Consider the following 15,253-nt stretch of genomic DNA (forward strand, 5'->3'; position numbering starts at 1 on the left):
AGAGGAAACAAGTGCCGCGAGTGAGCTCTGTGTGTGTGAGTGTGAGTGTATAGAGAGTGCTATCTTGTCCAGTGAAGAGCCCAGATGTTCAGACACTCAGTGGGGTGACTTCTCTCCTTGACCCTTCAGTACCTGCCCTCATCTCTGCACACACAGGCTGAATAAAAACGATTTGAATAAGCTAGGTTTATCTGTGCCTCACTTCTTATCTTGAAATACTTGAAGCTGTAATTTCAAAAAGATAGTGACAAATCTACATCTTGACATAGAATGCATATGAAAGATAGATGTATAATTAGTTGGATATTTAAATATATAAATGGTTACATATCCCAATATTTCTGGATAACTGTTTTAAAGCCTGTTTATGCTGTTCGACTGTTGCCAGAACCAACCATATTTAGATGAGAAAGTGGAATGCTGAGTCCTCAGATAGCGCTAGCAGCATCAGTTGGCAAGATGGCATGTTTTTAGACCCACACATCTATATGTATAGTTTACATATACTGTATATAAATGATGGGCATAGCCTCTGGGTTCTGCAGTCTGCAGTCTCTTTAATGGCCAGCAGGGGCAACTCTTTAAAAAGACTTCCAGTTACTCAATAATAGTTTCCTGGTAATTTTTGGGGTCCATTGCTAGTTTCAAGTCAGTGAAGGAAACATTGTTTTTGGCATACATTACTGTCTTCATTAGAGTAAAAAAGGAAGATGGTACTCTGACCGTTGATTTCACAGTCAGATCCACCTAGTAACAGGATGGCAATACTAAAAAAACCTCTGCTAATGGGACACTAACTGATAGCTGATATCACAGTGGTTATGTCTATCTTTTTTATAAAGTCTATGGTGGATTTCCACATTGAAAAAAAAAATCACTCACTCACTCTCTGAAATTTACAGCTTGTTACCAAAACCCTTTCCCACCAGATCCTTTCTGTAGCCTACTATTGCCTATTTTTATCGTTTCATAGCAATTTTTCATAAACATCAACTATGAGTGTTAACTGATAGCTGAGCTGTGTGGTCAGTTCTGGCTCCATAAAACAACCACGAAGCAATGTGTCCATCTCTTCTACACAGTGATATGCTTTCTTTTAAAGTTTTCTAAAACTTTGTTGACATTATTTGTCGCACTGGAGATTGATGCTTGATAAAAGTGTTATTTTCAAAGGTGAACATAAATTATTGGCATTGCTTGTAAATCCCTGTAGTATACTCTTGTAATGATTTAGGTACTTTAAATGTCACCTTTTAAAACAAGAGCAAAAAACAGCCAACACTGTTAGTTAAACTGCTGACACGGCTTAATTATTCCCATAAAATCTTTCTATACAAGTATAAAACTTTTCTATTTGTATCATTTATGGAGCTCAAAGGTCGGCGCTGGCTGCGTTTCACCTCTGCAGGCGTGTTTTCACTCTGTGCCGTTTCTCTCTCACAACACAAAATTGCTCAAGAACTCGAGTCAAAAGTGACTCGTGAGACTGTGCAAGTATCAGATGTTGTGCATCGCCTCTGTATGATGCAGTGCTTTCACAGTTCATAATTCCCACACTCCTCACCTCGCTCTCCCTCCTGTTTCCATTGTTCTATGGAACAGCATAATTAAAGGAGCAGAATGAGAAAGAAAGCAGGACAGAAGGAAGGAAGGAAGGAAAGCAGGATGAAATTGGAGGCTAATTGACAGAGGATGATTGAGCAAAGGGGTGGAAAGATGAGGCTGAGGGTGGTGCGGGAGAGAGGGAAGGAGGGTGAAAAGCCAGAGAAGGGCAGATTAAAGGGAGAGAGGAGGGACACGGAAAGGAGGCGGGGGAGCCAAAACTGGCAACCCTGCCCAAACTGCCAAAGTCCTGTTTTGTCATTGGGTGGCTGTGACAGAGCGAGCGAGCCAAGAGAGAAATAACAGTGAAAGAGAGAGAGAGACTATGATTGGATGCCAGTGATAGAGTAAAAGACTAAAGCAGCTTGTGAATTTTCTTAGTTGTCATGGGCCCTTGGGGGTTGATCAAGTGGCACCACTGACTCACAGAGAGAGAGAGAAAAAAAGAAGACGCATGAAGAACCGACGACAGCGAAAACAACAAACACGAGTGACAAGAAGTAACTAAGGACAACAGAGCTCTTATAAGTAACCGTGCAAGAGAAGCAGAGAGTGACGGGCACGCAGGGTGAGTGCTTCATCCAGAGGGAGACTTCCTAAAGAGGCAGAGGCAGGAACCAACGACATCATCCAGCCAGACCTGTCAGTCTCCTCGTCCTTCTGTCATCAGTCGTCATCGCTCCAGCCAGTGAGGAAGGGGCAGAGAAATGAAGAGACCTCACGATTACAGCTCTCCGGACTCGGACACCGACGAGTTCATTGACGTGGGCCAAGAAGATAGCTACTGGTGAGCCTCCTTCAGTCACACCTGAGATTGTAACACGTTCCCTCCAGTCATGTTTGAAAAGAAAATTACATGGCGCGCGGCTGTATTTAGCAGACAAAGTTAAAGGCAAATTTGCCCCGAGCATGTTTTCCAGTCTGCTGCGCAGTAACGAGTTTAAAAGACTGGGAAAAGTTTGAGGTCCCACAAGGTTGTGTTTATAAAGCAATTACAGCAAAATAGAACTTCTTATTATTTAAAGATTCCTGCATTCAGGTACAAAGTTTTTTATTTTTATTTATTTATTTTTTAAGTCTTGACACGGTTTAATTTGCATATTATACATCTTTAAGCAAATTTAACAACCACGTCAGTGATGTCAGTGTAAAAACTGACGTGTCAACTAAGTTTGAGGCTCAAATCAGCGAATTTCTCTTGTTCAGAAAAGCAGATATATTATAGATTTATGTTAGATAGATAGGTAAGATATACAGTGTTCACTTTCTGTGTAAAACAGAAGCTTTACAGCAGTTGTTGCACATGTAAGTGTAGGGGTTAGTCGAAAAAGCTGCGTGCATGACCATCCATGTAAAACAAAAAAGGCCTGTCAACGCTGAAGTGTCAATACAGGAGATGAAAACATGAGCAGGAAGTCATTCACTCAGGAATATTCATTTATATATGTATGTATATTTATAAAAAATCAATCGATTTGAACCACAATGAGTGATTATAGTATTATGTCTTAAAATGAAATGTCTGCAGTTGATGTAGAAAATTTCTTCACATGAGAAACACAAGTGAAAGCTCATGAGTTGGTTTTAATAAACAACTCTAAAATAGTTTTAATATTTTACGTCACATTAAATATGAAAAAAGTGCATTTTCCCACATGGGTTTAGTGTTATTATTCCATGCAAACAGTGTGTTATTTAATTAGCAACTTTATGAAAGATCTCCTCGTCTATGTCAGACACACATTTTTGCTGCATTTCCAAGACAGCATCTTCAGGCACAGAAAAACTGCTTTTTCACAAACAAATTAGTTTTTCTCAGCTTTTATTATAAAGTTATAATCCCAACACTGAAATCTTGCTTTTGCACTGGAAAAATCCGATAAAAAATGTGAACTACACAGTTAAAACGGCTGGTTAAACGCTAAAATACTTCTGGAAGAGGAAAAAAATCTTCTAACCTTTGAATGCAAACGCGGCCTGCAGTGCCAAGGTGATTAAGTGCAGTCCACTGCATGTAACTTGTTCCATTGTTGTGGAAAATGCCCGATAAACAGTAAAATTACTCTGAACGCTGCACACTCTATTTTAAAGTCATTAAAGCGTTTTGCTTCTTAGATAAATTTGTCAAATTCCTTGACTTAGCATTAAAAGACATTTGGATTCAAAGCGCCAGTCATTAAAGTGTATTTGTAACAGTATACAAAAACTCATTCCCAGCAGTGCTGCTTACATCACAGGCGCTGAGCGAGCCAGTAACGCTAAAGACGGTTTAGATAAATTAAATTGCCATGTGACATGCAAACAGAAGACAGCGCTGCTTTTTCAAGTCAACCCCATCAAAGATTAACCTAAACAAAAACACACAGCTAAACTGGCAGCCCTCATGTTAAAATCTAATAGAAATAAGTCTCTAGCGGGGCAGTTTGGAGGGAACTGTGAGGCTCGGAGTCTCTTTCAGGCCTGTAAGATGAGAGTTCACAAACAAACACAATCCATATTGGATGACTGTACTCGGAGGAGCTCATGCTCCCATTGCAGCGTGCTGGAGCCCCATGTGAGCGCAAGCATCGCCTCGAGGCTATATAATCATCTTTTCTAAAAGTGCTTTTGCTCAGACGGAAAGGAGAACAGCATGTCATTTCACTGAGACTAATGTCCAGAAATGCATTAAAGTGAAAACAATCTCATCTTCCCTCCTCTCCCAGGCACTGCTCTTCTTTTCTGTGCCCAAAAAACAAATTAGATTGAAGGGAGTTGGTGTGCCATCCTGCCTCTGTGTCATATTAAGGAGGGTAATAATAACAATATGCAGGAAAATCAAATGATTTTTTTTTCTTTCTCCCTCTGTGTCCCTTCTTACTCATCTCGCTCTCTTGCTTCAACACTATCTTCGCGGTACAGCCCAGTCACTGGGTCCATGTCTCCAGGCAGCGCCTCGCAGATTCTGGCTCGAAAGAAGAGAAGAGGGGTGAGTGGATTAGGTCATTGGATGTTAGTCGGTTCTGTCTCTTTTTCAGTTGAGTCTGCAACTCAGTTTGCTTTTTTTTTCTTATGCAGATCATAGAGAAGAGGCGCAGAGACCGCATCAACCACAGCTTGTCAGAGCTCCGTAGACTGGTGCCCAGCGCTTTTGAAAAACAGGTAAGGAATGCATTTGAGATGATGATATTTTTTGTCATAGTTAGACAGTAAAACTAAAAGACTAAGCAGCTTTCTGTCATCGTGCCACTGATCAGAACGTTGCTAATTTTCACTGCAGGGTTCATCAAAGTTAGAGAAAGCAGAGATTCTACAGATGACAGTGGACCACCTCAAACTGCTGCATGCCATGGGAGGAAAAGGTGACAATTTGGACTTTTGCTTGCTGCCCTATTCAGATTCTCCCAAACAGCCGTTCCACATAAAGCAGTGATTCATAATTATTTATTATCCTCCTCTTTAGAAAAGAGATTTTTACTGCCTCCCCCTGCATTTATTCAGCAAAGACTAAACTGAACTGTTTTTCCACCTCAGGATACTTTGATGCGAGGGCTCTGGCAGTTGACTACAGGACCCTGGGCTTCAGGGAATGCGTTGGAGAGGTGGTACGGTACCTCAGCTCACTTGAGGGGGACTCCCCAGACCCTATAGGAGCTCGTCTGGTCTCCCACCTCTCTCACTGCGCGAGTGAGCTAGACCCTCTTCTCCTGCAGTCACCCCCAGCTTCCGCCCTGCCCTTCGCTCCTTGGCCATGGGCATCCTTCCCTCAAATCTCCCCTAACTCCCCAGCTTCCTCCTCACCTCCTTTCCCCAGCGGGCGAAGGGATCTGGCCCTGCTAGGGAGCTACCCATCGCCCGCCGCCCTACGCCTCACCCCCCTGGCCGGGTGCCAGCAGGGAGCACCACAGCTCCTTGCACCTACAGCTCTTGCCACCGTCCACAGGGTGCCCTCCCTCGCAGCGTCTCCAGTCCTAGCCCCCTCCAGACCGCCACAGCCGTCTCCTCACAGCTCCACCAGGGCCTCACCTCTACCTCTCTCAACCCCTTCCTCTTCCTCTCCTTCAACCTCCTCCTCTTCCACTTCCTCATCCTCCGCCCCTCCACAAGTCTCTTTCAGGCCCTTTGCACCTATGGGGTCTCCCACAGTCCAGCGCAGGGGCTTGAGCGGATCAGCCAAGGCGGCCCAAGGATGGGGGACTGAGATCGGTGCTTTTTGAGGGTCAGCTCTTTATTTGAGCGGACATGGACCTCCCATGTGCTCTATGTAGCAAATATTGGTTCCTTTGGAGAAAGAAGTATTCAACCTTTGATGATTGTTTCTGCTTCTAAAAAGCCATATCCGGTGATGGGTAAAGTTTCAGACGATCACAATCATATGTTACGGAACAAAGAGGGAATGTGAATGAGTAGCTCTGAATAAAGTCGTATTGTTGATTTTGCTTGACAAATACACACAAAGAAGAGTGTCCACCAGAGCCATAATCACAGTAAAACACTCAACAGAGAGTGCGGTTGAGATTTTACTGATCCCAGAACTGTGATGTTTCTGTTTTTCCAAAACATTTATACTTTTGATCATGCTTTCTGAATGTTTGACAAAATTTCTATAAAGACCAAGTGCCTTTATCTCTTTGCTCAAGTTTTCTGTGTTTTTCTCCGATTATATCAGTAAATGCAAACATGTAACTGCAGATATGCCATCTGCTATCAATACAAATGGGAAAGGAATGGTTTAAAAAAAGAAAAGAAAAAAGACTGTATGTTAGGCGTTTATCCGTATATTAACTATGCCTGCAAACACTGCCTGCATGTTCCCCAGCCATAACCCACTTGGTATCTGAGCTGTTTCCAGTGACGGCTGATGGGAGCTGTGGTCTTGTGGCTGCAGAGGATAAACATGGTGGGAGATGGTGATGTTTTTGGGATGCCGCGGCGAGGCAAACAGGCCCATCACTTTGCCCTCTAATTGGCGGTCCCCTGTAATTAACTTTACCCTCGTATCAGTCTATGTATCTTCCTCTCCTCTGCTGTCTCTCTGCCATTCTTTCTCTCCAATCTTGCGGTACACCAGCGGATATCTTCTCTCCCTGTTTGTCTGCGCCACTGTCTCCTCAACAATGGAGAGACAGAAAAGACGAGGGCGAAAAGGGAGGGATGGAGAGAGAGGAGAGACAGACTGAGAGAGGGGAAAACAAAAGGAAAAGATCTGAAGGGCTGTGGTTGAGTGACTGATTTGGTGTAGACGTTCAATAACAGGGTGGGAGGGAGGCAGGAGACAGGGTTACGGGGACTGCGAGGGTTTAAAAGGACAGGAAAAGAAGCAGTGTGAATCACAGAGAGTGGGCCAGCGTGTACGGGGTGCACGAGAAGCACCCGAAAGCTGATGAATGACACTTGCAACAAGCTTGTTTCTCAAAAACAGCATAATTGTGCCATGCTTCACCAAAACTGCTCTGCGGGGATGAGAGGGCAGAGAAGAGCCTTGTGTGTGTTTACTGCTGGGGAACGCTTTGATCTACTTCAGGATGCAATGTCTGTGGTCTGTGGTCCAAAAATGTGTGTGTTCCGCAAAGTGCATATTGTTTATTTGAGTGAGTGCGCTTTTGTGGGCTCAAGCCAGTCTCTTGCGCTTTCTTCTTTGTGTGTGTGTGTGTGTGTGCTTTGTTGAGTGTTTTGTTTATGCAGTGTGCATGGTCGTGTGTGTGTATGTGTTTGTGTAATGTGAGTATTCAGGGCTGGCGTCAGGACTGAACCGCGGTGACGGCGTGGCTCTCGTGCGATGCCGGCCGGCGGTCGGACCGACGGACAGTGTGGTGGTGGAATGTTTGTGGAGGGTGTACGCACACACATACACATATACACACACAGATACGCACTCAGGCATACAGACAACACACAACACAGACACACATAGGCTGGCTGGCACTATTCTAGCCCCTGCGTGGAGGAGCCAGAGTCACCACCACAGCTTCCAGGAAGGACAACCACAGTCACACTGTGCTGGGTTTCCCACGGGGGAGGGGAGAGAGTGAGGGTGGAGGGATGTGCAAGGAAGGAGGGAAGGAAACTTTGGAGAAAGAAGGAGGGAAATGCTGTGTGTATGTGAGTGTGCATGTAGGGCAACAGGACACGGTGCAAACTCAGTGAAGAAAAGAGGAGGGTTCAGCAAGCAGGAAGGATGGCCGAAACAAATCAGAGAGAGAACAAAGTAAACTCAGCCACATCAATGCATCACAGCTGATTTTTTTTAATTACATGTCTATAGATATAATTTTCCAAGAATAGGAACATGGTTCATGTTTTATTTGTCTGTGCCATAGACAGGGGAGTAAAAGCCAGTCTTTCTAATGGCCAGCCTGCAGATGACATGCATGCATCACTATTGATTTTTTAAATTTTTATATAATTTTATATATATATAACTAAATATATGTGGCTAACATTAGCTTAGGCGACCCCAGCCCATTGTTACTTCTTAAGGATTTTGTGAGGCAGCTGTTGCACTCATTGAAATCAAATAAATCTGATTATCATGAACTCCAAGTGATAAATTCCTCCTGTCTCACCACACATCTAATTTATCTGGGGTGAAAAACTGCCTGTCAGCTAATGACGGACAAATACTATAAACAAAAGGCCCCAAAAACTCAACTTTAAATTTATCTAATGAACAGAAAATGAAAAAGCCATCAGTTCTTTATTTTTTGAAGGAAAATCAAACTGACAAGTGGACCGACTGCAAACCAGCTGATAATGTAATAGCCATGTCCATCCTTACTATACAGTCTTTTTCCAGGCTAACCCTAACCCTCAAACCACTGCACCACCGTACTGTTCTCAGGCCCATGTTTTAAAGGTTTAAAGAAGCATTCAGATCCCCAGACGCTGTATAACACTATTACCCAATAAGGTTTACTTATTAGATAATGGTAGTGCCAGCATATAAATCTAACGTTAAAAAGATCACTGAAAATTAAAGTGATTAGCACATCCACTGGCAAGTAAATGTCCAAAGTCTATACTGAACACAGTGTGAGCACCAGTGGTTTATGCAGTTAATTTAGTGACCTCTGCTGTCAAAACTACAAAGGTGCAAAAGCAAAGGAAGAACATGTAGGGGGGGGACAAAGATTCATTTCCTTCTATCAAAATGTAATAAAACAAATAAACTGCACAATGCAAAAATTGATCATTTATAAACATATAACAACAAACATTTGTAAACAGTTAAAATTCATTAAAACAATGTTCATCCAGAATTGCCACCTTGCACGTATATTCTCTGTTCACGTCACTGTTTGTTCAGGATAGTGGACATTATATTTGTTGCATGAACTTTAAAACCACAATTTTAGCTGATTTTACATGAACATAGTGCTGTAGCCCCGACAGCAGTTTCCATTACACCTCTTACTGCAAAGTGGTTGAACTCCTGATGTTTAGAAGAAAGTCCTCCAAATTTAAAACAAGACGGGTACATTTACTGGAACAGAGAGAAATGTGCGTATCTGGGAGTATTTGACTGTTAACGCTGAGTCCCGTCTGGACTACAAATTTTCTCTTGAGATGTTAGGATGCCAATAAACATGTTCTTTCTTCGTCCATGGTGTAAAGTATTCACTTGAGGTTACAAACATCCGCCGCAAGGTGGAAGCATTGCAAAGAGGAGTGGTTATTCTTTACAAATTTCGCCAACTGCATCTTGGTCTATGGTTTGTGTCATGTTTATTTAAGCTGGAGTTGGGCTTGCTCTGCAATTATCAGGCAATATTTTAAAGAGGCCGGTGTATATATTTATGTAGCTGTTGGTGTTAGAGATCATGTGGCTAGAGACTGCCATGTCCTCACATGTGTAGAGATATCCCATTATGATTTGGTGGTCTGGGCTTGGCATTAATTTGCTTTGTTTCTCCTTTGTTTTCTCGTTTCTTTTGTAGCCAGAGCCACTGCCATATGTCCTGTACATATTTTCCATAGTATGTTTTTGCTTTTTTCTCCTTTCTGAATGTTCTCTGTATGTCATTAAACTGCTGTAAGAACCCCTTTTATTGTGTCTTGTGTGGCAACTAATTACCCGGGCAGAAGTTTTGGGAGCTTGTTGGGGCTGGAGCATGTACATGTGTGTTAATACAAAACCATAATCCTCCCAGGAGCAGAGATTCCAGCAAATTCGCCCTAAACACAGAACGTGCAATCCTTTGAGAAAACCCAAACAAAACATAAAACCCAAGAGTTCATTTTAGATTGCAAAGGCCTCAGTTAACATTTTAAATGTTAAAGTTCATGTCAGCACAATCACAAAAAACTGAACAAGTGGCTTGTTTGGAAAGTTTACAGAGAAAAACTCTCATCTGACTAAAAAGAACATAGCAGCACATCTTAGGTTAGGTTAGCTGTGTTGCATCTAAACAAACAAAAATTTCTGGAACATTTTCCTTTTGGTCAGATGAGACTAAAGTGGACATATTTGTTTAATAAACACGTCAGACAGACAGCTCATGTTTGAAATGATTTATTTAGGTTCCACAAAAATCCCACTGAGAACTGTGAAGTCTTCAAACTTATTTCACATATGTTACAAGTAGATCCCTCTATGGCACAGGTGTCGAACTCCAGGCCTCGAGGGCCGGTGTCCTGCAGGTTTTAGATGTGTCCTTGATCCAACACAGCTGATTCAAATGGCTAAATTACCTCCTCAACATGTCTTGAAGTTCTCCAGATGCCTGCTAATGAACTAACCATTTGATTCAGATGTGTTGACCCAGGGTGAGATCTAAAACCTGCAGGACACCAGCCCTCGAGGCCTGGAGTTCGACACCCCTGCAGTCTATGGGCAGTTTTTAAGGGAGAAACCCGACACAACATTGGTGACTTTGATGACTTTGGGAGGAGCAGGGATGGTGATGACACGCTTCAGGTAGCAGCGACGCCTACAGTACAAAACCCAACAGTTTAAATTAGAGACTGGAGATATAGTTGTCATCAGATTACAAAAAGTGTGAATACAACAGATTAATAAATGTGACGTGGTTTCTGGGTGTGACGTGAATTACTAGTTTAAAGTGTGCACAGAAGTATTCGTAATACTTCACCGATAACTGCGATCAAAGAAGGTTTCATCAGCGTAGGTGTAGAACTGGCAGTGAGGGTCCTCAGTGCATGTCTTCTGGCATGTGTCTGCATCATCCATCAGCTCATAGCGAATGTCAGAACCTCTGAAATCTACTCCTTCATAAGCCACTCTAGCCCAGTCTGTTAGCAGAAACACATGTCACTATGCTGAAGGGATGGACACATAAAATATTCCTGTGCATGATTACAGTGTCTTTAACAATATTACCTTTTTAGAACAAAGCCCAAAAGATGATTGTCTCACATCCACATGTTGTATTAGAGGAAAATGACATAGATTTGGTTTGTCATCATGTCTGAAATACTAATTTTTACATTAACCCTCTCGAGGCAGGCGTTGCCGATTTGCAACAGTTAAAAACTAACAACCCGATTACCCCACATACATATTTTTGTTTTGTTTGAAGCTAAAGAAACACTTTCAAAACAAATCAGATTTCAGTGATGTCAGATCTATACTTGTATGACCTCAAAATCCTCCTTAGTAGTTTGTTTGGCCCCTAGACGTGCATGCCTAAGCCACATCAGGGCATGCATGTCTAATCATACTTATGAGACAGTCGATGGTGTCCTGGGGGATCTCCTCCAGGATCTGGACCAGTGCAACCTGACAATGTGGGACTGAACCATAATGCCCTAGAGGTGGTGGAATCAATTACTTCATCCTCCAGGAACTGCCTGATTGAGTGTTTCTTAAGGTGGGCCCAAAGTTCCAGGTTCCAATAAATTGAACATTTATGTAACAGTGTTATAATTCAGTATTCACCCACATTTATTTGTCTACTTTTTAAATTTGTTTGATGATCTAAAACATGTAAGACTGTGAAATATTCAGAAAAATGAGAAATCAGGTAGGGGCCAAATACTTTTCACAACACTGTATGCTGTTCAGTAACTGTTCGCTCACAAACACGTTCGTGCGGAGCATTACAGGTTGATTTGCGCTACTTACTGTCGTCAAGCTGACAGGAACGGTGTGGTAGCCCTGAAGTGCCTGTATCTGCCCTGGTGACTATTTCATGTGTGTTTTCCTTCAGGTAACAAACAAAGGTATTCCTAAAAAACAAACAAATAAAATCAAAAACGCTTAAAATCAAAATGTGTAAGAGGGTCTAAATGTTTGCATATAATGTAGAGCTGTAGAGCTATAATTCTGCACTTAAGTACAGTTTTATTACACTGCCCGTTAGACATGAAAGAAAAAGAAAAACACATAAGATATTTGTTTCACTCTCAGATGAGACTTTTTCTGAAACACAAACAACTACCTGTTATAAGTGAAGTAGGTGCAGCGCGGATGAGTTGAGCACAGAGTCTGACAGTGTTCAGGAGAGGCAGCAGGCAGCGACTCAATGTCACTTCCTGGGATGTCAGTGTTTGGAAAAAGCTTTCTCTGACATACTGAATATAAAAGAGGAAAGACATTTGTTTTGTTTGATATGCTTTTATATTCCCATGTGAAGCACTTTGTAATAGATTCTAGTCTTAAAAGGCCTATATAAATACATTTTACTTACTTACATTAGGAAAACACACAGGCAACAAACAGGAAGTGGGCCGAAAGCTACAACTAGGTCTATGTACCTTTGTCAAAGTGCTGAGTTTGGTATGTTTTTTGGGAGAATCCAGATGTTACACCAGCTTTTCTTTCAATAACAGGAGTCCTTGGTACAGTCCAACTGAATTTAAGGTGACACTTATACCTTAAACAGAACAAGAAATCATATTCTCCTTTGCTGTTAGAGTGCGAAATATCATGGACAAACATGGACATGCAGTTTAAAAAAACCAGATGTGACGCAAGACTGCAATAAACTGAACTTTGGGAAATGCAGAGGTGTAGGACAAATCTTTTGTGGTTAAACAATAAATAAATATGGAAACATGTTTAAAATAAATACACTATCCTAACTCAAATTTACCTGACTTTACTATTTGAGAAATTCTCTTTTACAAAAGTGAAGAACTGACACGCAGGGTCCTGAGTGCACACTCGCTGGCACTCCTCGTGGTCACCTGTGAACAAGGACCTGTAGTCTCCCCCGATAAAGTCCATGTTTTGGTACAGCTCAGACAGGCAAGGTTCTGTTTCAAACAATAGAAACACGCATAGAGAAAGGTAAACTGGAGGTGAACATACTTCATGAATTGCTTAATTTTTAAAATGGTTTATTAATGGTTGTAAGCCTACGTGGGTCTGTGCTGCAGGATTTTAGAGAAAAACCAGAAGTGGCACCCTGTACTGGAGTCTGAGCACTGGGCTCTCCTGAGGGAGTGGACTTTAGGTAGCAGTAGAAGTGCCTGCAGAGACCGACAAGTAGAAGGAGCCATAGTACAACCAATATAACACATATATAACAGATCCTGAAATAACATGACATACAGTGCTTCCTATAGCTGGATATGGGTCTTTAGACTTTTGGCTGAACTCTGTGAAATCTTAAGTTGCCATCAGTGAGAGGCAGTAACCATGGGTGAGTATACTGGTATACAGTGTGGGACAGCTCTGTAACATCTCGTGGAAGTTGGGGAGAGTGCCTCTGGATTGGCAGACTGGAGGGATGGTGTGTTCAAACTTCAAGGGGATCAACCTCCTCACTCAAAAAAGTATATGCCATGGAACTGGAGAGCACAGTCTGTTGAATTTTGTGGTGAAAGAGAAACAAGCACAAAGGTGATTTTGATATACTGGTCAATCTACCTTCTCACTCTCACCCAGGATCAGGAGTAGATCACAGATACAAGAAGCAGAAATTAGTTCAGCTCAACTTTAGAGATACGGTGCAGAGAAAGGTCATTTGGAAGGAACTCATCCCCTTGTTTGGGAACACTTTGGTGGTGTTGCTTAGACTGCTGCACCTTACAACCTGCCACTGCAAGCTGGACCTGGATAAGTACGTGTATATATTGCAACTCATTTGTGCCAGTCATACCTGTCATCGTGGGTCCAATCAGCACGAATAAAGCTAAAGAAGAGGCAAGAGGGGTGCTGGGTGCACAGGAGCTGACAGTGGTTAACATCAGGGGAGTAGAGAAATGTTATGTCATTTCCCGGGAAATCCATGTTCTCCAGAATATTTGGATTACATGCTGAAGAACAGAAAAGGGAAATATTTAAGGAAACATTTACATGTCAAAGAAGTTGTTCATATATCACAAACATTTAACCACACAAAAGTGCCAAAAAAAGCATAATGGTACATGAACAGGTAGTTGCATACGTTTAGCCCTGTCATAACAAGATATTGCATAGTGCATCATACCTTGACATAAAGAAGAGCTGAGGAGGGAGAGAAGACCAACGAAGATCAAATGTGTTATCATCTTTAACGTTTAACATCAGAGGAAATGAAACTCATCAAACACGACTACATTTAACGAAAAGGCTGTGCAAATAGAAAATGGTCCTTTGAGCCATCCAAAGGGCAATTTTGCAATCGGATCTATTTGCACAGCCAATCTCTGGCACAGTCAATAACCTGCCCTACAACTAGAGTTTAGATAATTTTATGTTGGCATTTACCAAAGTGAAAATTTATCATGTGCTTTGATTATTGTGTCTAGCTTTGGTTGTTGCCATATTCCATAAATGAAGCTGGCCTCCCATGTGTACAGGCTGACTTTGGGTTCATACTGAAAAACAACGTGTATGAATGTTTAAGTAGCAAACTGCAGAATTTAGTTTATTGCTCTTTACTTTCAGACACTGACTTTTCCAAATGCAAAGAACAAACAACACACAAACTGAAATGCAATCACAGATACTAACAGGATCAGTGCCCGATGAATGAAGTGAATCCATCAGCAGAGGGCAGTGATGTTGTACTCTTATCATTATATAATCCTGTTGAAAGATACAAAGGACTCCAACTGTAGAAAGACAGACTGGTGTTATGTCTGGAGATTCCCACACAAAGAAATGTTAACATAGGTGGTTAATGTCATAGTCCTGCCCGCAAGAAACCTTGCATGTTTTGCTGTTATGTGTCTTGCACAGTTTAAGGGTTTTCTGCCTTTTTGTGTCAGAATTTAAACATCTTTATGTTTGATAACAGTTGATAACATTATCAGAAAGGAAACACTCAGGAAACAATCACATACAAGAGTATAACAGAATAACCAACAAAGCACTAAAATGAATGTAAAAGAGTTTTGACTCAGTAGCTTGGAGCACCACAGTCTCACCTCCTTTCCTATTTCTCAGTTTGCACACACTTGATTTGTCTCCTTGTCTTCTCTCCTTGGCTCTTAGTCCTTCCTACCCGACATGTGAACGAAGGCCACTTGGGGAGCGTGGAACAGCTGCATCATAAATTGTTTCATTAAAGCCCAACTACTGCCGTGTAATGCTGTCAAATGTAACAGTGCTCCTCAGTTTTTCTTTGATATTCAGGGCTACATGTAATTACAATTGCAACATGGCTCATACAGTGATAAGATATTATTCCAATTTTGTTTTGTTTTGTTTTTTGATCACCCACACACAGTGGGTCGAACATCTGGAATGAGTAAAACAGCTTGTGTACACAAAGGACTAGCT

At 41.9% G+C, this 15,253-nt stretch overlaps 2 protein-coding genes across 2 annotated transcripts; one reads left to right on the forward strand and one right to left on the reverse strand.

The window, feature by feature from the left end:
• The first annotated feature begins 1,419 nt into the window (after window positions 1-1,419).
• Window positions 1,420-6,207, forward strand: heyl (hes related family bHLH transcription factor with YRPW motif like). Its single transcript, XM_040021302.1, has 5 exons — window positions 1,420-2,389; window positions 4,504-4,570; window positions 4,660-4,743; window positions 4,862-4,943; window positions 5,116-6,207. Exons 1-5 carry the CDS (start codon window positions 2,310-2,312, stop codon window positions 5,796-5,798), a joined length of 996 nt encoding a protein of 331 aa, XP_039877236.1. The 5' UTR covers window positions 1,420-2,309; the 3' UTR covers window positions 5,799-6,207.
• A 4,082-nt stretch (window positions 6,208-10,289) lies between these two features.
• On the reverse strand, window positions 10,290-14,108 carry LOC120727131 (coagulation factor XI-like). The gene is made up of 9 exons (XM_040021301.1): window positions 13,977-14,108; window positions 13,647-13,803; window positions 12,905-13,014; window positions 12,636-12,798; window positions 12,298-12,416; window positions 11,982-12,114; window positions 11,666-11,769; window positions 10,674-10,833; window positions 10,290-10,511 (listed from the first exon to the last, which is right to left on the reverse strand). Exons 1-9 carry the CDS (start codon window positions 14,035-14,037, stop codon window positions 10,409-10,411), a joined length of 1,110 nt encoding a protein of 369 aa, XP_039877235.1. The 5' UTR covers window positions 14,038-14,108; the 3' UTR covers window positions 10,290-10,408.
• Window positions 14,109-15,253: the final 1,145 nt, after the last annotated feature.

This window comes from Simochromis diagramma, unplaced genomic scaffold, assembly GCF_900408965.1.
Source record: "Simochromis diagramma unplaced genomic scaffold, fSimDia1.1 OVJJ01000753.1, whole genome shotgun sequence".
Classification (NCBI taxonomy): domain Eukaryota; kingdom Metazoa; phylum Chordata; class Actinopteri; order Cichliformes; family Cichlidae; genus Simochromis; species Simochromis diagramma.